Source organism: Lytechinus variegatus, chromosome 13, assembly GCF_018143015.1.
Source record: "Lytechinus variegatus isolate NC3 chromosome 13, Lvar_3.0, whole genome shotgun sequence".
NCBI lineage: Eukaryota > Metazoa > Echinodermata > Echinoidea > Temnopleuroida > Toxopneustidae > Lytechinus > Lytechinus variegatus.
The window spans coordinates 30,620,422-30,643,236 of record NC_054752.1 but is presented as its reverse complement, the minus strand read 5'-3'; the positions used below and the strand labels follow the sequence as shown (position 1 = coordinate 30,643,236).

Below are 22,815 nucleotides of genomic sequence, written 5' to 3'. Positions count from 1 at the left end.
AAAAAATAAGGAGTTTTCGCTCACCGACGCACGGGAAGTTCTAAAACTGAGAAACTGTATCGTCAAATGTCTTTCATGACAAAGAACTAAAAAGCATTTGTCGAAAATTGGTAAATCAAAAGAGCAGTTTCGTCTTTGACGCCGGAAAAACGAGAGTTTGCCATTTTTCGTCAACCCCGAAACTCAGAACGAAACTGCTGTTCCGGTTTACCAATTTTCGACAAAGACCAGGGGCCCGTTGCAGAAAGAGTTGCGTTTAAACGCAAGTCAAAACATCAAAGCAAGTCCCAAATGCGCGCTGTTGATTGGTTGAAAATCAAGTTGCGCATGATTTTTAGAGTTGCGATTGATTGCAACTCTTTGTGTTACGGAGCCCAGCTGTACTTTATCATTTAACGGGTATTTTCAATAGATTTAATGCATTCTTGAACCCTCGGTACATCGCAGAGTGAAAACTCACTACTAGTAACGAGGGAACACAACCCTCTATTGTGCGCAAGGAAATTCGCACTGCTTCTGAACTCAGTCGTACTAAAGTCCCTATGAATAATGCCATGGTCACATTTGTTCCATGGCGGCCGTACGTCGAGTCGAAAACAACCGTTTTAACATTTTTTGTCCAACTACATATAGGTGGTTTGAATCAAAATTGATAAAACGGCTGTTTTCGACTAGCCGTACGGCCGCCGTAGAACAAATGTGACCATGGTATAAGGAGAAGAGTAATCTTACTTTCCCCAACAAGACGATGTCTGAAGCAAGCTTCAAGGAATGGCCATGCATGATGGGAAGGCCAAATTTGCTAACCAAAGTCGATCTGGATTTATTTGAAAAACCAGAGTTTGCAATTTTTCGTCAGCCCCGAAACTTAGAACGAAACTGCTGTTCCGGTTACACGGGCCTAATTACAACTGGCAGGGTCTTTATTCTGAACTCCTTTGTAACCATCAGATGGTCTAAATAAGTTTTGGTTTATGTAGGGGTAGCCAAGTGAGACAAATTTCCCCACATCTGGATGATAACTTTATCATCACATTTGGCACTCAAGGCATTATGAATCCAGGTGGATGTTTCATAAAGATACGAAAGACTTTACGCACGACTGGTGACCCTTTCTTGTGCAATGTGATATCCCTGTACAATTGAGTTAAGACCTAAGAACATGTTCCAGTCGTGCCTGATAAAGTCATTCGTAACTTTGCGAAGAGCCTTATGAAACATTGAAATAAATAAACACAGTAGTTGTTTTCACCATGATGAAATGTGGAAAGATCCAAGTAAATTCACAGGAAACACAGAGTGTAAACAAATTTTTGACACGTATACACTGTAACAACTGTGGTGTTAAAACTGACACCAATTGGTGTTAATAGAGGACCACACCCTGAGGTGTTTAAAATACACCCTAAAGATTGAACATAACACCAAAGAGTGTAAATGTAATAAAACAATGTGTTTTAATAACACCTATAGGTGTAAAACTAACACCACTAATTTAACACCGGTGTGAAATAACTGGTGTGGTCCTCTATGTACACCGGTTAACACCACCGTTTTGCTGTGTATGTTCCCATAATTTCAGCTTAGACCTGGACCATTTGGTTTAAAAATTAAACATGAGTTGAGAATACGGGCCATGAAGTTTAGCGTGAGATACCACTTACTGAGAAATCACGGTTACATTTATGAATCTACCAGTATTAGATTAGCAAAAGAAACCATTATAATAATTATCAATAACCCGATGATATTACTCGGCATAATGATCGACGGCATGATGACCGTCATCATAAGTTGAAGAGAAAACTGGAATACAACTCACATTCTAATGATATAGTAAACCATTTTCTCTGAAGTAAAAAAATGTAATACAAACAAAACTAATATTGCCACAACAAACTCAATCCGAAGATCGCTAAATGGTTTTCCTGCGACATTTTCTTCTCGGAATCATAATCATGATAATATTGTCTATTCCGTTTATTGTCCCAACCTCAGTCGACTTTGTCGAAAACAGCCGATTTAACATTTTTATTGCACCAGCTACCTAATAGGTTGTTTGAATAAGCGAGGTCTTACCGTACCCCGGTACGCGCCGTCGGGTTTGTGGCGCAACCACTAAAAAAATACAAATTAAAAAATTGCGCACTGTGACGGATCCGCTTCGTGTCGTCCTGTAGCACGCATTTTGGTGTACACGAGTCTTCATTATTTAGGGCATATGTAAGACAACAACGTCCGCACACCACTTGATACGATTGCCTTGTCTGGATGAATAGCATCTCTATTTGAAAATCCTACTACCATCGACCATTGATCTATGAATCCAATTTTATTATCATAGCTCTTGAATACGTCTCGGAGTTTCAAATCCAGTTCCTTCGCGTACCAATCACTATATGTCGCAGAAGATCCCCAACTGGGATGAGAGCGCGTATTCGCGCTTTTGATGACAACAAGGGTTTCGGGACTCCGACGGTGCAATCTTTCTACCGCGGCCTTTATCCTTCGAACTCGATGCTCATAGAAAGACATGTTTACTGTTGTTAAATGAGCCCATATTGTAAACATGAAAACCGTATCCGGTGTCGCGGCAAGCTCGTCAAGCGCTTCCTCGATGTACTGCACTTCGGATGCATCGGTCCAGTTATTCCGGATCGGGTATCCGTGATGTCGATAGTGAACCGTGAAGTTGTGAACACGGTCTTCAGCCAGCGAAGGTCCTACTTTCCAGTTCGATTGCTTGGTGGGCGGGTTCGGTTTGAGGGTTCCTTTCAGAGTTTCCACGAGGTATTCAAAATACTGTCTGGTTGTTGAGTCGCCATGGAAATAGAGGGTTTTGTTGGTAAGACACTTCAGAGTTTCGGGGATTGCAAACGCACGAAGGCGACAAAAGTTGGAATACCACTGCCCCTTCAAGAGGTAGCCCGCTGATACTGAGCTAGAGAGATTGTAGGAACCTAAATAGCATGGAGGCAGTCTCTCGTTATGGCAATGCGGTGGTAGAGATGATGTATCTGAAAGACAAAAAACATTTATAATGTGAAGCAGTGGCATTCTGAGTCAAAAATTTCTAGGGAGCCAACTCTTGCGTACAGAGATAGGGAAAGGGGCTTCTGAATAGTCGCGAGAGAGTGAAGTAAGCGAGAAAAATGACCTTGTATGAGAAAGAAAATATAATTTGGTGATATTTTTGATACCCAGTAGATAATTTCATTTTTTCCATTTTACTTACTTTCTTTTTCTTCTCCCGTTCTAGGTAGGCTACTAGTGCATGATGGGTCTTACATTACAATTTTTCCAGTATTTTTTTTTATCTTGGTGATGACTCTTGACAGGTGGGCAACTAAGTTTTAATCAAATTGTGGAAAATTCCATAGACCAAACGAATCTATAGCTGTCAATGAATTACCCGTCGCTCCTTTGACAGACAACGGCCTATATACCAAATCTGTTGATGGCTGGAAACATAATATTTCAAGATATTGATTTACTTTTGAAATAGGTGTAATGTTTCAAATATGGACAATATGGAATACTAGTACATGTACATGCAAGCAGAAAACCCGATACCACCACGGGAAAAATTGTGGGCACATAGTGGACCACTTATAGTAAAAAATCATTGAAAAATAAAATATTTAGGATTAGAGTCCCTCACCCTCCCCCCAAAAAAAAGGTTTCGAATATTAAGTAGTGTGGGTGTTAAAATATGTATTCAATCTTATAAAATTAAGTTATTTTTATTATATTTGACGCAACATAATGCATAACAGAATAACGATCATTTTTGTTTATTTCTTTTGAATTCAATTCAATTCCATTGACATTAAATGAGATTCAGTTCCGGTTGAAAAAATGTTTAAAAATATCAATAGTTATAAAAACCATATAGATCTAAATCCATAATTGACACTAGCTGTAAAAAAATAAGGTTTTGGCCAAGAAAGTTTCCCTTGTAAATAGGATTAAATAATATTGTTGGTAAATTATGAATATATACATAATAAAAACAGGATCATATCATAAACAGAATTAGTGGCTGTGTTTTGATCCATACGGTATAATTTGGACTGTAGCTGCAACAAATGACCTGGGCCCCGTGTCACAAAAAATTGCGACTGATCCGATTAACCGCCACTTTAAAGCCAGCGACATCTGTATTGCTTTTCATACGGTTCCATGACATTTGCTCCGGCGACAATTGCTCCACTGTAAATTCCACACACTAATGACATTACCATCTCCAACCTTTGATTTAAAGTGATTGGTTAACATTGGTTTGACTTTTAAAAAATCTGAGCTAGAAGGTCATACTTGTCACCTGTGTCTGTGATATGTTACAAAAATGAAGCCCTGAAAAAATTGCGTTCAAAAATCATTATTTAGTGCTTCAAAAATTGAAATATAAAGTGACCGGAAATACCATCTTAATTTCATCCTATACACTTATGTGTACTATTTAGGCGTCTATAAGACGCCTATTTACAAAATCGGGGTTTGCCTTGTAGTTTTAGCTTTTCATTCTCAATAATGGTTGTTTTCAGGGTTTATTAGTTCTAATACATGCACTTGTACACATGGTTCATCTTGGATTGAGAATTTTTTAAATCGGCTGCCCACAAAGTTAAACAATACCTTTAACACTATACCCTATCCTAAACCTAACGTAAAACCCTATATTACAAATACAACCATATACCCTATATCTTAGACGAAAAGCCCGGAGCAATTGTCGCCGTTTTCTTAAACGAAGGACATTGTTTCTGTTTCTGTTTGTGGTAACTCCCGTAGGAACCCGGCAGGACAGCATTTTGCTGGTAAACGCCAAGCTGGTATATAACCAATTACCTATGAAACATTTTACGTCTAGGTTAATCAGTCACAGTGGCTGACGTTATAGACGACAGATATCAATCTCGGGCCTTTTTATCAAAGTGGAGACAATGGCAGAGTTGGGATTCGAACTCACAACCTTGCGATTATGAGTCCAGTGCTCTAACCACTGGACCACACGACCCGTGTAAATTGTGCAAATTCCCTATAGAAAAAATGTGACTTTGATGGATTTCCATAGTTGAGATTGATCGGATCAATCACAAATCTTTGTGTGACGGGATCCTGTTTTTTACCACTCACTTTTGTCTTGGTCGGTCACTGTGACAAAATTGGCACCTTGTGCTCTGATTTCCTTCTTTTGCCTGTAACATATATAAACACAATTATCATTATGGGTATGTTCATTATACAAATTAAAGGTAAAGTCCACCCCAGAAAAATGTTGACTGGAATCAATAGAGGAAAATAATATTTAGATACAGAAGCCCCTGACGACATACAAAAACCACTAAACCACTAATCACAAGCAAATTAGTACAGCTGCAAATGTGAGGGTTTTTTTATGTCTGTAGTCATTGAGGCCAGCGTTGCTTTTATGTGTGTGATTGAATTTTACTTAATAATACTGTCTACTACCCAGCATTAACAAAGTATAGGCCTAAAATATCAAAGCAGAAGTTACTTTTACAACACTAATTGCACGGTTAAGTAAAATATTACCACTATTGGGTAGAAACGAAGCTTTTGCATCTTTGTAGGCCTATAGTAAAAAAGATATTGGGTGTGTATGGTGTATCAAGTTAAACTTTCACACAATACTGCTTTAAAGATCAAGTCCACCCCCAGAAAATGTTGATTCGAATCAACAGAAAAAAATCCAACGAGCATAATGCTGAAAATTTTCATGAAAATCGGATGTGAAATATGAAATAAGTTATGACATTTTATTTTTTTTCAAAAAATAACTCAGTTATATGCACAATTTAGTGACATCCAAATTAGAAAGTCGATGATGTTCCTCACTCACTATTGTTTTATTGTTTGAATTATGTAATATTTCAGTTTTTACAGATTTGATAATAACGACCACCTAGATTAAATCAAAGAATGTTAAAACAACGCGGTAATTCCACTTGGGAGGTTTAAAGCTTTCTATCACACATGAAACCGCATACATTCGTAAAAAGCTTCGTTATTCCGAAGGTTCGGATATTTTGAAGGTTCGTTTTTCAGAAGGTTCGTATTTCCGAAGGTTTGTAATTCCGAAGGTTCGTTAGTCCGAAAACGAAATGAGGTTCGTAATTCCGAAGGCTCGTTAGTCCGAAAAAGAAGTGAGGTTCGTAATTCCGAAGGTTCGTTAATCCGAAAACGAAATGAAGTTCGTAATTCCGAAGGTTCGTTAGTCCGAAAACGAAATGATTAACGAACATTATTTCGTTTTCGGACTAACGAAACTTCGGAACAACGAACCTTATTTCGTTTTCGGACTTACGAACCTTCGGAACAACGAACCTTATTTCACTTTCGGATTAACAAACCTTCGGAACATCGAACCTTATTTCGTTTTCGCATTGTCGAACCTTCGGACCAACGAACCTTCGGGATAACGCCACAAATGTTCGGATTAACGAACCCTTTTACGTTTTCGGATTAACGAACATAGAGGTATAGGCAATTTACATGTTACGGAATTACTAACCTTCGGAATTAAGAAGTGTAACCGACAATAATAACAATGTTCCAATATTTTATATTTCATATAATCATAGAATAATTATAATCTATTGTATCATCATTGCTATCATTTTACCATTAATATAATAACACGTTCTTTATGATCATTATCATCATCGCAAAACAATTTATATTACTATTATCATAATTATACATTGTCAACAGAAAGTCTCACTATCTCTGTAAAAAATATGTACACATAGAGATAAGTGAATAATGAAAACACAAATTTGAATAGTCATGGCAATAACATTTTGAAAATAGAGGCTTTGAACAAAATCATATATATACACACGCACACATTCACACACACACACCCACACCCCCCCCCCACACATATATATATGTATATATATATATATATATATTGGCGGAGAAGCTCAAAAAGCATTGAAGCGGGAGACGTAGCCTAGATTTCTTCAACTTTTATTAATACAAGCTTTCGGCCATTTAGTTCGGCCTTCTTCAGGTATCTGAAGATGTAAAAGACATAATAGCTTTACATGTAATATGCATATATTTGGATTAATTTACTAAATAGAGGTATATCTTAAAAGAAGATGTTTTACATCGGTAATGTTTAATTAGGATTATCCAATAGCTATTAAAATTAATTAAGTTTGCGCAGATTTTTATTACGAACATTTTTGAAAGTATATAATATATACTTTCAAAAATGTTCGTAATAAAATTATGTAGACATATTGGGTTATGTGTTGTATAATACATATATCTCAAAATGAATAATATATAATATATATCTCAAAATAATACATATATAAGGTATTGATTCAATGCTTGATTCAACGCTTCAATGCTTTTTGATCTTTTTCGCCAATATATTACTCACTGAAGCACCCACGCAATGTTTAGGTCCTTGCTCATCACAATTATATACACATACAACATATATATATGTATATATAAGGTAATAGACACTGTCGGAGCTTTTATAAGATCCTCCTATATTTAGTCTAGTTTCGCTTTCATTCTTTGATCTTCATCAGGAGGAGTAATGGGGATCCAGTAGGTACTTTGCTTACCGTGTGAATAATTTTTGTTCTTCTGTTGTCATAGTGTGCTCAAGGAGAGACTTGGAGTAAACCGAGTTGCCACTGGTCCATGAAAAATCTGAACAACTCAAATTCGCCTTTTTTGGAGCTGTGCAGAACCATGGTGCGTCTATACCAGACCGCGTTAAATCACATATGCTTACCTGTAAGGGAATGTAAGATGTGGAAAATAGACATGATTTGAAACACACAGAGAGCACGGGGCCCAGTCATTGCTGTACACATGCGTGACCCCCCTTAAAAAAACGCATTTAAAGGGTGTTTCCAGTTTTGAACGCGGGCCGAGCGTGCACTCATTAAGGGTATAAAAAAACACCGATTTTTTTTAAGGTGGTTTGAAAAACTGGTCGATGGTCAATCGCGGGATCAAAACGTATTTAGGGTGTGGGTTTTTTTCCGAAGCCTTTTTTTTAAGACTAGCCAAACGTGATTAGGGTATCCCCTCCCAAGGCTTTTCCCCTGGGGCTTTTTCCTTCTCGTTTCTTATGAATGTTTGGGCCTGAGACAAAACTTGTTTAGGGGTCATATTCTGGCGACAACTTGTTTAGCGACCAAAACGTGTAAATGAAGCCCGGGAAAAACTTGTTTAGGGTGTTATTTTGCACACACAGAAAAACTCGTGAGGAGATGTTTGGAAATATTATATCATTATAGCTGGCCCCTGCATTTTTACCCACTTAACTATTTTACATTCTTCATTTATGTATTTTTCAGCCTTATTCATTATTTATATTTTCGATTGTCACACAAAGTGTACTCATATATGTCATTGTTATTGTATCATTCTATTTTCATTTGTTGATTTATGAATAAAATGCTTAAACTCCTGCAAAAAAAAATAATAATTTGGTCACGCATGTGAACAGCAATACATTTGACTGCCCCCTATCCCCGGAAGGAGAGGGCAACAGACAAAGATATATCGTATTAAAAAAAATGACACATAAAAAATCCCCGATTTAAGAAAAAATATGTCATGAGCGCACAATCATTATATAGATGGAAAGAGTATCTTTTTTTATTTAATTTGATTTGATTTATTTTATTCAAACACGGTAAAAAGCCCTCGATCAGCTAATTGCTGGTTTTCAGAGAGGCCGTGCAATATACAAACAATATAAAGAATAACAAATCATAACAAAGTAAAATAAGTAAAGCCAAAATCTATACACAAAACCAAAGAGGGAGGATGAAAGAAATGATTTGATACCATATTTATGTTGTATGTCTTCACGCCTGGATAATCAGTAGGTATTCTTTGCAGTGATGTAAATTTTTGACTTGCGCGTAAATTTTTACAACGCGGAAGCATTTCAAGGAATCAATTCTTGCCAGGTAGCCATTTACATCACCTGGGTGAAGTGCAGCACAATGTTGACCAATTTCTTGCAGAACGTATACCTGGCAAATGAGCGCACGGTTCGCCACTCTAGATAAGTGAATCATAATTTTTGTTTGTGCCCCCCCCCTCACACCGTGACCAAAATAATAAAAAAAATATTCGTACATTTTCTTTGGGAGGAACTACATTGCACAGCGTATCTTCAGCGAAAGTTTGATTTGCAACTGTCTTGGTGAATCGCCCAGAGTATCCGCATCTCGTCGGGTAGGTATCCCGGACTCGTCTCAACACTTTCACTGCCTCGGCTGGATGGACGAGTATTGCACGGACGAAAGTTTTCCCGACCCATCGTAATGTAAAAGATGCCTGTTTGGATCGAAAGGGTGATAGTTGCACACAAAATACGTTTACACTCATAAAACAATATTCAAAATTAAATACTTCTCAAGTTTTTTTTTCATATTTTCATAATGGTAGTGGCGAAATGAACCACGGAGTTTCCGTGAAATGAACCACAAAAATTAAGGGGCACTAAGTGAGGTTTGACTGAAAAGTTAAACGTGAACGAGAAAATGTTTTTTGACCTCTTTGAAATGAAAATATTTTTGGGGGTAAGATTTTGACATAAAATTCAGAAAAAAAACATCGGGTCCTCTTTTTTCTCCTCTTTTGCCCAACATACCCCCTCAAACCCCACTGATCCCCTAACAATATATCTGTTTTACATGTACACATGCTGTCTCTGTCGGATCTGAAATTGGTATGGTTTATATTCGTCCTGGGGCCCGTTGCAGAAAGAGTTGCAATCAATCGCAACTCTAAAAATCACGCGGAACTAGATTTTCAACCAATCAACAGCGCACATTTTGGACTTGCAATTGATTTTTTGACTTGCGTTTAAACGCAACTCTTTCTGCAACGGGCCCAAGTTCTGGAATACTGCACCCCAGTTTTTAATGATGGGCTTTACAAGCAAACATGTAAGAAGTTTAGAGCAAATTCAGAAAAGAGCTTGTAGAATCATGTTGTGCCCAAACTACACAGATAATGCTATATAGTGCTTGCCTATCTTATGAAATTTCTACTCTTGAATCCAGAAGGAGAAACGCAGCCTGGATTTCGCAATGTCTTTCACCAAACATGAAACATTTAGCGCCTGGTTACCTCCTAAAAAAATTAACGATCAATCTCCGAGATATTCCTATAGAAATCAGCAATACAAATGTAAAACAAATCCACTCCGCTATCTCCTGAATAAAGACATGCCTGATAAATAAATCCATTACTCCCTCAAAAGCAATGGGCATATTTGAAATATGAATTTCGAAATGGATGAGGAAAGCAACACTTTTATTTGAGTAATTTTTTCAATGCTGGGGTGGGAAAGTGTGACATCAGACTGAAAATATAAATTCCATTATAAAATGCTCTGAACACACCGAGTTATCAAACATTCATGAGATATCTACATAACCAGGGGAGACAGTTCAAGCGGTCCCAGACGATATCAACATATTGTAACTTTTTTCTTACGTATGGGTTTCTATTGGAATTTTTATGAATTATGCTTGGTGTCCGCCATAACAAACGTTACATGATATGGAGAATTAGCTTATTTTCTTCATGCAAAAGTTCAGCCTCTTCAAGTTTTTAGTTTGCGATTACATATGCACTGTATATAATTATATCCTGCCAATTAAACATGGCTGTGTTCGTTTCTTCGCATATTTTCTCATACCTCTGAAAATACATGGAACATTTGTTACAGTGCTACCTGACATGGTAGCAACATCATTACAACAAATGAGAACTCATGAAATATGTAGATAAGTTGCATCACATGTATACCCTGTTTGAGCATGCCACATTTGGTGTTCTCAAATCGACTATTTTTCCCATAGAAAGCCTTGTAAAATGAAAACGATTTATTTTTGTCTTTGGGCCTAATTTTATCATGTTTCTCTACATCATGAGATCCATGTACATGTAAGAATCCCTGAAAAAAAATTAACATTAGACCTTAAATTATTTGAAATATGACATGTTCAAAACTCTGTTGGAAAATCTCACCACTATCATAACAATACGTATTTGATATCCATATATTTTAATGACCTTTTACAACTTTTTTTTAATTTTTTTTTTTATTTTATCACTTCCTCATTATTCTACACATGTATGTATATGTATCTTTATTTATCGCCTAAGTAATCTTGCCCTTTTAACTACATACATATTTCTTATCTCAGTATTCACAAAATTAATGTTGCTGTTTTTTAATGCTTGAAATATGTAATGAGTCTATTGTTTGTACTCGGTATACATGACCAATTCAGCCATGTGGCTGCGACTCATGTTTTTAATAAACCTCTGGCCCATCAACCATCTTATGGTATAATTTTTTTCTTGCGCTGATAGACGTTTTTGCTTTTCTCCTTTCCCGGGAGCCCAACAAGCTTTTAAGATTTTAAAACAATTCGTTCTCGAGGTTTTTGCTTCACAGGTTGATTCATTTTAGATATATTATTGTTTATTCTATGTGTACTCTGCCTTGCTTTTATTGTTATAATCACTTTTTTGTTGTTTTTTTTCTAATGATTTTAATCACGTGTATATATTTTAATTCTCATTGATCTGTTTTATTTCCAAACCTTGGAGAGTTGTTTATATATTGTGTATTACATGTTATGCATTGATTTTAATAAATACATTAATAAAAAAAAGAAAAGAGAAAAAAAAATGTTTTTAATAAACCTTGTATTGAATTGAATAGCCATGAAACTCATGACATAGCCTTTATTTTTCTTGCATTTTTTCCCCTTAACATGCTCAAGTAATGCTTGGAAAATTGTAGGAGAACAACTATGAAATGGGGAATGATAATGCAAACCTTTTATTGATCACACTCAAGGATAAAACCTACGCTGTTACCATGGCAGCTGTTACCATGACAGCTGTTACCATGGCAATAGTTTCCAATACATAAACAAAAATACGTCTTGCCTATCTTTACCCCAAGATAATTGTGTGAGCCAAGTGTCATGAGAATTGCTTGGTATTAAAGTATAATAGTCCGTTACCTTGGCAACACGATTTCCGACATACACAAAATACATTTATGCGTCTCGCACATCTTCACCTCGAAACCAATGTGTTAGCCAAATTTCATGAGAATTGGTTGAAAATGATGAAATAATTAAAAATTCAAGTTTTTTTTACAGAGTTTTTGCATATGTCGTTTCAATGGCAACATGATTTATGACACACACAAAAGAATATGTCTTGTGCATCTTTACATTAATACCAATGTATGTGCCAAATTTCATGACAATTGGTTGAAAACTGAGGGAATACTTTGAACTGCAATATTACTACCTTATTGTCTGCCAAAATATACCGTTACAATAGCAACACAATTTCCGAAACATGCAAAAAATGTGTCTTGCACATCTTCACCCCAACACCAGCATGTGTTCCAAGTTTCATTAGAATTGGTTAAAAACTGAGGAAGTAGCTCGAGGCGCAAGATTTGCAACGGACCGCCCGACTGTATATCCCCTTCAAACCTCGTTTGGCGGGGTTTACAAAAGAAGAACCCTATAGAGATGAAACTCAAATAAACTTTTGTTTGCATTAAATTGTTTCATTTCATGTCCTCAGATCCAGCTATCAAAATAACCTAGAAGTTCGGTTTCAGCTTGAAGCTCACTCATGAATATTCTGTCAATAATCATATTTCCATCTGATAAAAGAAGAAGAAGATCTAATAGATCTAAATGCAAAAATATTATGTGGAATACGTTATAAATATCTCAATTACTCTAAAAGGACCATTTAAAAGTGTAAATTTCTTCTTTAATATTCACAGTATAAAGAAAAGCAATAGCGTATCATTGTAATAAAGAAATGAAGCGTATAACAGTCCATTCATTTACCAGCAAAAACTACTGTAGAAGTCTGCCCCACACTATACCCTCTATTGTTGATATTATTTTCATGAAGAAAACTGGAAAATTTTAATACTATTAACATTAGTTTTGGATAAAGCAATCGGATTTGAATTGAAGCTTGCGATTCCACAAAAAGTTTAATAGAGGCCCAGATGTATTATTTTCGTAATTCTACTCGACTTTCAATCTGGTCAACTTCAAAATAGGCCCATGGATCCTAGACCAATCATTATCTGATATACATTATAAATTTGTGCAAATTTTGGTGAAAATGTCATGGATTTGAATTTAACTGTAGATCTTCATGTGAAAAGTATTTCTCTGGTCGCCCATAGTACATTAACATGATTAAGTGCCCCGCTCCCGTGAGTTAACTATATTCCTTCGCCATGATAAAAGCATAGAATTTGAGAAGATAAAACATAAAAGGATGGAAGAGTAGGCTACCTTATATTTTCCATCTCCAAGATAGACGATTTCTCCATCGGGAGAAGCCCCAGCTTTGAGGTCATTATTAAAAATCCTGACCCGGAAGTAATCTCCTCCATTAACTTTTGAAACATGTTGAGCGTCTTTGGCCTGGATGATTACGTCAAGGCGATCACATATGTGGTACTCTGTTTCGGCATCCTTAATTTGAAAAGTAGAAAACTGATCACTTGTCACACCAGCAGTTTCCTTGTGAAAATGTAAAGCAAACACATATATTGTAATGATGTTAAAACGACTGACATAATAATTATAATGCTTGAAGTAATGGCATCCCAAACCAGGGGCGGAAATCTCTCCCAAAAGGTAGTGGGACAAGGGGCTGGAAAATTTGACAAGCAAAAAAAAAAGGGCTATCATCCCCAAAAGTAAGGTCATCTCGTCCTAAAATACATGTTTTATTTAGGTTTTGAATGATGCATTTCTTACCATCATAAAAGATCACAAATAGTAGGGGGACCTAAGACATTGTGTCCCCCTACTATTTTGAGTAGGGGGGGGGGGACACTTCCCCCCTGGGATTTCCGCCCATGTCCCAAACCATGTAAACATACATGAAAGACAAACGTGCTCATTCTGGGAAATTACTTAGTTCATTTGATGATAATCACCACATTGCTTAGTTCATTTGATGATAATCAACACATTGCTTAGTTAATTTGATGATAATAACAATGATATTAATAATAAAAAACATTTACAGCACCTTTTCTATAAAGATACAAAGCGAATTATACATATAGGCATTATGGAGAAAGAATTAGTAACGATGTTATAATATCATTAAATGTAGATAGATATAAACATATGCGAAAGAAAATGAAAGACCAATCTACTCACCGGTCTTGAGTTATTAATCTCTTGTGTTGGTGTTTGGATAGTAGTGTGAAAAGTATAATATCTCGTGCCATTTGATGAATGTACCTGCTATAAAAATAGACAATGAAGTAACTGGCATTTATGTTTATTCATTATTTATTCATTCATTTATGTTTATTCAAAACACGGCGTCAGGGTGTGGTCAAGATTCGGACATGGCGGAAAAGAAAAAAAATGAATGCAGAATAAATACTTTTCAATAAATTAAAAAAAAAATCAGCTCGCGTATTATTACGATGCGTGGAATTATTACAAAAAAGCGGGTCCGTAGAATGTACTGTTTTCATGTCTGAAATCTGAATATAATATCTCTTTAGCTGGCGCTTCGCTCTCGCATCATTTGATTCATGTGATACATGCTCTTCTTGGATTCCTACAATTATTCCTTGAAATTACTACTTTCATCCCAGTATAAATGGCTACCGAGCGCGCTTCGCTCGATTAAAAAGGGTCTCACAATTTTTGTTCGTGATCCCCCATGCCGTGACCCACAGAACTCCTATGAAATATTTTTATGATAATCACCATTTTCATATATTACTCTATTACTACTATAATTGTTTTAATTATCATCATTAATATGACTGTAGTTATCATAATTATGATAAGCTGTACTTTTTCTAATGTAAACTAATAATGTGTATGCTGCTTTTTTTCTTTTCTTATTTATTTATTCTGTTATGTTTAATTATATGTGATTTGTTATACAAAATTATGAAAACCCAATAAAAACTTAATAAAAAAATAAATGATAATTATTACTATTATTATTATTATTATTATTACTATCATCATCATCATCATTATAATCATCTTTATTAGTGTTATTATCATTATTATTTTTATTACTATTATTATCATTATCAGAACCTCGATGCGTATACTCATCAGACTCACTGTATAGGCCTACCAGTCATTCATTCATTTTGTTTAACGGCGGACGGAGGAGCGGAAACTGATTTTTTTCTGTCAATTTCCCAAGCCTATGGTATAGTTACGCTGAAGGTTCTTTTTGTTATATGCAGCAATTAATGAGAGTGCAATTAATGAGAAAGCAATTTTTTGCTTCAAACAATAATTTGTTTTTGATAATTACAAAATGCTGAAAGTGCAAAATAGTGGTGATCGATACCAGCAACTGGCATCTTAAATTGATGTCCCCTCCCCCCCTCCCTGTACATGCCCCACCTTTGCTTACCATCCCCCTCTCTCTCATAAAGTCGTCTAATATATGTAAGTTTTCTCGGTAAATAATAAACAAATAGATTAAATGAGTTTAGACCCTAGACTATCTGCATTGGCGGCGGAAGCCAAAAATTTTAGGAGGGGACAACCCAAGAAAAAAATTTGACAAGCAAAAAAAAAAAAAAAAAAATTTCGCAACCTAAAAATTTTAGGAGGGACGCGTTGGTAAATAAATTGACAAGCAAAAAAAAAAAAAAAAAAAAAAAAAAAAAAAAAAAAAAAAAAAAAGGTCATCAACTTCAAATTTAGGGGGGGATCGTCCCCCCCTCCTCAAATTTAGGGGGGACACGTCCCCCCCGTCCCCCCCGCTTCCGCCGCCTATGACTATCTGTATTAACCATCTGTTGACTACGTGCATTCCAATTGATAAGTTAACATTGTTTTTTTTAATAAACAATTTTCTCGATATAATCCCTATCATAATGGTTTTCTAACGAGCCCCCAAACACAAAATTATGGTTGATAGCGGCCCTATCAAGCTCGGTGTGCGCTTTCTCTCGTCATGTTTTCACAACAAATAGTGCAAATACAATTCATAAATCGTAGAACATTAGAAACTGCATATATCAAAGAAGTGGTAGCAAATGTGACCTTATCGAAACATCATTAAAGGGCGCGTGTGCTAGGGTTCTCTCTCGCGCGCGTTTGTGTGTGTGTGTGTGCATGAGGGGGGGGGGGACTGATCAAGCTCTGGTCAAGAGGTTAATCCATGACCATGGTCATCCAGTCCCCTCTGACCGTACACATACCACATTTATGTAATACAAATCTCACATAGCAGACTATACTAGACCAAAAGCCTCGGGTCACTTTTTTGTTCCGCTGAACTCCGTTGGCTCTTTGGCCATGATTATGGTCAATCCATATAGCTCTATTATGGTCAATCTATCCAATAATAGCCAATTAGTCCATTGGCCACTTGGTCTAATAACCAATTTGTCTAATGACCACCTGACCACTTGGTCTAACAGCCTTATGGTCTAATGCAAAGTTAAGGTAATTATCACTTGGTCTAATTTTCATTTGGTCTAATTGTCAATTCGTCTCATGTATTTTATTGTCACTTGGTCTTATACTAGTTCGTATTATCCTCACTTGGTCTACATGGTCTATTATTCATTTTGTCTAGATTGCAGTTGGTCTAAGTTCCATTTCGGCCATATTGCACTTGGTCCAATTTCCAGCTCGGCGAATTTCCACTTCGTTTAATGTCCAGATAGTTAATATTCTATTCGTCTACATGCCACTTGGTCTAATTTCCAATTAGTCTAATTTTCATTTGGGGTAATGGTTTGTTGGGCTATTTCCATTAGGCCATCATACATAAAGTTTATTCATGTTATTTGTGTTTTTCTTTGAATATGAACACTGTAGAAACTTAATATTGCATTGCATGTTGTCCACTCTTGGCCTTATATTAGGCCTATACATTTTCTTAAATGTAAATGAGAAATGAGAAGGGACGGGGGAGGAATAAAACGCCCTACACAGTAAAAAAAAATATACAACGCTGCTTACTATATGAACTTTACAGTAATTGTTTAAACAGTTTTAACAAGTGTTTAAATCTTAAGCAACAAAGTTTAATTTTCAATATCTAAACTGTAATAAATTAATCATGATTGTTTAAATGGTTAAACAAATATACTGTAGTGTTCATATAGCAAACAGCGTACTGTGTACATTAAAAAAAATGATGAAGAAGAAGAAGAAGAAGAAAATGATGATGATGATGGAGAAGAAGAAGTAGAACAAGAAGAAGAAAAGGAAGAAGGGGGAAAAAGGAAGAAATAGACAATGAAGAATGACTGCTGACACTGCTCATAAGATATCTGAGTAATTTTTATATAATTTTTCAAATTACATGAACCAATGGCTTTAATGAACACTCTTGTAAAAAAATAAAAATAAAATAAAACATGGTACCTTTCGGGGCAGTTAGCCAGAATATCAAAAAATTCTGCTTTTGCTGCGCGCTGGCATGAATAGTTTATTTAGCAACCAATCATATTCATATTTGACATCTCCCTTCTATGTTGTATTGCCATACATAATTATGTTTGAATTTTTATGAATATTTTCTTTCAATATATTCGCCCAATGTATATGTCGTTTGTGTTTGTATACATACTTTATATCCAGCTAGTGGAGGCCAAATTTCTTTGTATTTTTTCATGGATCAATAATAAATGAATCTGTATCAGAAAAATATATTGCTTAGACTATCCTGTTTTATGGTGTAACCATACCTATAACCCTAACCCCGCCCTAACCCCAAACTGCATAACTGTTTGCTTATTTTCCGTCAAATTCACGTATCGTCCGTAACATGGTGCATAACAATGACTATAAAAGAGGCATAAACATGTGTAAACAGATACATATCCACACAATCAATTACATTTATATTTCGTTCCTTTCTTCACAATGATGTTATCTTTTTTATGTGTTTGAATCAATTGAATGAATATAATCAATATAAAAAATAACAAAAACATATCAATGATTTTAACAATGATCAACAACAATGAAAATAAAACAGACAACGTAATGCATACGAAAAAGCAGTTCATATCCACACAAATAATACATATTACAACCTAATATGATGACAGCCGGATGACAGTCATCGAACTCTTAACTTCTCTACGCTAACATGGCATTGTTCTACAGACCATGAGAAACGCAAATTGAACATGAATTAAATTCCCATTTTCTTAGGGCATTCATACTATGTTCAATACTATATTCCAGGTTATTATTACAGGCAGTGGAAGTATTGTAGCTTTCAAAAGACGGTGATATATTTTGGAATTCACATATATAAATATAATCAATAAAAATCAGTGAGCGGAAAGAGAGGAGGGCTAAACCATTCTTAACGTTATTTGCAATTCATGCAAACAGTGGTCCAAATTTCCGGCATGGACAGACAGACCATATTGTGATATGGTGATTGGAGTTGGACGAGCCCAATTTTGGCGACCTTCGTCGGGAAAGGAAAAACATACTAGCAACACAGGCTTCAAAAGTAACATGAGCATATTACTATTTTGAGTTATGATATAAATTTCGATTCCTTAAAATGAGAAACGAACTTATTCTTTTTGGCAATGCTGTATTCCAGGTCCTTATTAATGACAATGTATGCTTTGTAGCCTTAAAAAGATGGCACTTTACTTTGAAATTTGCATATGTAAATATAATAATTAAGCAGAAGAAAAAGATGAGTAAGAAATTTATCGTTATCAAAACCAAACATTTTATCAAAGACAGTATATAGTAGGATTGAAAAAAAATGTTTTGCCCTCTCCTTTATAATTTCAATAGTCTCCTCCCAGATAGGCTAAACCACAGGACACTCAACAAACAAATGAACATAAGTTTCTTGGGTACAAAAGACACAGTTTGGCAAATCTTTCCTCGTTATTTTTTACAGAAACTCATTCAAACCTACCTATTGCTTTATGAAATAATTTCAAATAAAATGAACAAATACGTGTGAAAATGGTACATTTAAAATTATTGACATGGATTTTCCCCCAATTTTCTTGATCCGAGACAGAAAAATCTCTCCCAAAGTTTATTTTTCTTTATAATTTATTCATAACTTAATTTTCTCTGCAATTGAATGCTCCAGCCTTCATTGTCTAAGTACGTATGATGATAATCACCTGTGCTAATATTTGTAAAAGATGTATTTTCCAATTTATCACAATATTTGCAATTTTTAAAATAATTTTTCTTGTTTAAATTGTGCTATTTCTGACTAAGGCTACGTCTCGTCTGCTCTTTTTATCGATAGTATCGATATCAAGGTATTCTAGTGAGGAAGCTTTCGAGAAACAGGTTTAGAAAGATTTGAGCTAACTTCGTGCACATGGTTGGTGGATAAAGATATTACTAACTTGTCCATGTGATGAGAAACGGGCCCCAGATACAATTACAGTCACCTGAATATGTCCTTCTCTTCATAGGTCCAGGGTTTAATGATGTTATTCTGATGAAACCCCCGCCATTCGACCATAATAGGCTACAAGGTCCCAATCTCATTAGGGCCGTCTGCACCATCCCGAGTTTTCAAATTAGCGCGCTATTTCTGATCCGGCAAATTATCCCGATCTGAAAAATCTCGAGATTGTTTGTAATGCAGACGCAATTATCGCGCTAGTTCGTAGGATTAATCTCGAGATTGCAATCCCAAGTCAACTCGGGTTTATTTGCAAAATAGCGCGCTATTTACGAATTATCGCGCTAATTCGTAGGTGCAGACGCACTCGGTTTTGGACTCGGGTTAATTTATTCATGACCTTCAGTCCATAATGCAATTCGCGTTCCATTTCCGCCTTGGTAAAAACATAAACAGCGATTATACCGAACGCATGCGAAAGTCAACTTTATCATAGCGTTCATCAATTCCCCAATCAGCAACGATGGTGTCAAGCCCCCCGTGAATGGATTTTGGGAGAGACCAGACCGATGGGGGAGGCGCTCGTTATCGACGATGGTCATAGTCAATAACAATACTGACAGCATTGTCGTCTTATTCCTTCGCAAAATGTGAGCAAATAGCATTTCTTTCCTCCCCCTCTCTCTCTCCCCCTCTGTCGTTGCCTCGGAGTCCGCCATCACTCGCTTATAATTATAGCGCGGCTGAGCTGAGAGGATTGTTGCATAACAACGGTCGAATTCGGCGAAAGAGTACATGTACTTGATTGCATATCGCGGGAAGTTATTCAAAAGCGCGGGCCGTTGAAACTCCAAGATCGAAAGTGCGCATGCTCGGAATATCGGGCTTGTTGCCTCGCTCGAGTAAGAATCGCTCTTCGTGCGATGGTGGAGACGGGGTTTCTTGAATCTCGAGATTAATCGCGAAGAGGGCTGATCGGGCTAAAATCTCGAGATTGAGCAAACTCGGGATGGTGCAGCACCGCCTATTGTTCACCTGATACTTAGAATCTGTAAATGTGCGTGCGATTATGTAATGTTATTTGTTTAGTTTAGTTTCCTCCAACGATGTTGTAGGACAGTAGAATGCCTCAAGCCAATTCTCCTTCAGACAAATTAAATGCACTACTGTGTTGGCAGGGAAGGATGCAGGGATATCGTGGACAGCAACATTCCATGAAATCATATGAAACCACGAAAATCACTCAAAATCATAGGCAATCTTCTAAACAAGCAGTAACTAAACATCTTCTGGGAGACTGTTCCCTATTCCACACATCTATTTCCAGAAAAATATACGCACATCAAGACGATTTCTCTAGTTAAAGGAATGACCCCCGGGAATGACCGGTCCATGTGTTGGACAAGTTCTCAGACAGATATTAACACCAATTCTCAGTCAGAAAAGCTGATGGCGATTTCATCAGTATGAGTATGACATAATTTACAGCATCATAGATATAATAGACATAGATCTCTAGATCTAACGTTAGGCCTAACCATAAGAATTAATATAGGCCTAGATCTATTTGATTAGAAACGGACCTACTAGGTACTAGATCTAAAGTATAGGTCCATGACTAGAATAATTCATTCGATGAATGGTGAAATCGGTTGTCCTTCACATGGAGGTATTGTGCTCGCATATATCTTGTTCATATTATTTTTAAAGAGTTATGAATATCCAGTTTTTAGGTTGGAAAATCCAAACCTTCCGCTCACGCTTCGCGCTAGCATTATTTTATTAAATTCCTATCCTGTTCATGATATTTACAAAACTGTTAAGAATTCCAGGTTTTAGGTTGGAAAATGAAAAACTTTCAGCTCGCGCTCGCATCTATTATTTTGTTAAATTCCTATTTTGTTCATGATTTCAAAAAGTGTTACGAATGTTTAGTTTTTGGGTTGGAAAATAAAAAACTTTCAGCTCGCGCTTCGCACTCGCATTATTTATTGAGGCCTTTCATCTTTAATTGGGAATACCTCCCTTCTTCGAAATATACTTTATATATATATATATAATATATATATATATATATATATATATATATATATATATATATATATATATATATATATATATATATATATATATATATATATATATATATATATCTTAAAGTTTCACGTATTGGCTTCTCTAATACTATAGTAACAAAATATGCTGAAGATAAATGGTAATGCTTTCAAAGCCAATATAGTTTTTATTTCCTCGAATTTTCGAGGAAATAAAAATATATGTATATATACATATATATATACATATATATATATATATGTATATAATATATACATATATATGTATACACACACACACACACATATATATATATGTATATATATATATATATGTATATATATATATATATGTATATATATATATATATAGGTTGTGTGCAAGTGTGCATGGTGTGTGTTTGAGTTAGTAATTCTGTAGAACATAACGGAAAATTCAATTGTATCGATCCCCCTACCTTCAGGGAGAGATTTTCGCCCATGGAAATTAGGGCCTTTTGGGGCTTTGTTGATTGCACCAAACTTCAGGTGCAATAATATTATCCATTCTGTATTGATGTTTTTTTATAAGAAATAAATCGAATCACGTTAGATCTGTCGTTAGACTCAGTATATAAGTTAGAGCTAGAGCACAATCAATGAAAAAACAATGTCAATGAGCGGTAGACGCTAACGTGACTTACCATAACATCGAAAAAAGGTATCCGCGATGGTCTTTCTTGGCTTTGCTCAGATATCATGCCATACATCATGACCAGGAAAATGGAAATACACAGAGAAACATAAAACGCAAGCCTGAAATTTGCACAGATTTCTCTCACCATAATGACTGCTTCTTTTATAGTATTCTACTCGAGTACGAGTGGCACTGCACTATAGATCGCTAACTACTACTAGCGCTACTGCGCATGCCTGGCAGTGGCAAGCAATAACTAAGACGATTGCTGCTGTAAATAGCAAGCTTTAGCCTGAATGGCTGAATGCATATATGTATACAATAGACCAGTTCGTAGTTACTTCATGGGCAATTTTGGTCAAATTACCTTTCATTTCTTTCACCATGATAGGCAGATTTCAAAGCAAGATATTACGTAAGCTTGCCTTACATAGCAGGATGAAGAAATTGAATAGACCAGGTGACTAGAATAGCACACCAATGAACACTTAATGAAGGTATTTGTTGCATTCCTACTTTGAATGCATATCTTAGCATGTTGCACAATGTACTTGACAGTGAAATACCAGTCGTTCGTGGAAGCATTGTTGTTTTTTGTGGATGTAAATGAAAACGACAATTCAA

At 35.8% G+C, this 22,815-nt stretch overlaps 1 protein-coding gene across 3 annotated transcripts; it reads right to left on the bottom strand.

Moving 5' to 3' along the window:
• Positions 1–1,476: 1,476 nt before the first annotated feature.
• Positions 1,477–22,465, bottom strand: LOC121426342 (NXPE family member 3-like). 3 transcript variants are annotated; one of them, XM_041622614.1, is made up of 7 exons: positions 22,199–22,465; positions 14,268–14,354; positions 13,386–13,568; positions 9,154–9,354; positions 7,617–7,789; positions 5,140–5,201; positions 1,477–3,017 (listed from the first exon to the last, which is right to left on the bottom strand). In XM_041622614.1, the coding sequence occupies exons 1-7, from the start codon at positions 22,337–22,339 to the stop codon at positions 2,209–2,211; spliced, it is 1,656 nt and encodes a 551-aa protein (XP_041478548.1). In that variant the 5' UTR covers positions 22,340–22,465; the 3' UTR covers positions 1,477–2,208. The 3 variants fall into 3 exon arrangements, with proteins under 3 accessions (XP_041478548.1, XP_041478547.1, XP_041478546.1); XM_041622613.1 differs by having other exon boundaries at positions 13,386–13,616; positions 14,268–14,351; XM_041622612.1 differs by having other exon boundaries at positions 13,386–13,616; positions 22,199–22,464.
• Between the last annotated feature and the right edge of the window lie 350 nt (positions 22,466–22,815).

What these genes read in the sequence shown, in the direction of transcription:
- LOC121426342 (XM_041622612.1), bottom strand. Translation starts at nt 22,339, where the DNA reads ATGGTGAGAGAAATCTGTGCAAATTTCAGGCTTGCGTTTTATGTTTCT. An exon ending in TACCTTTTTTCGATGTTATG is followed by an intron (nt 14,355 to 22,198) that starts GTAAGTCACGTT and finishes CTATTTTTATAG; the next exon opens with CAGGTACATTCATCAAATGG. An exon ending in GAACAAAAATTATTCACACG is followed by an intron (nt 5,202 to 7,616) that starts GTAAGCAAAGTA and finishes TATATGTTACAG; the next exon opens with GCAAAAGAAGGAAATCAGAG.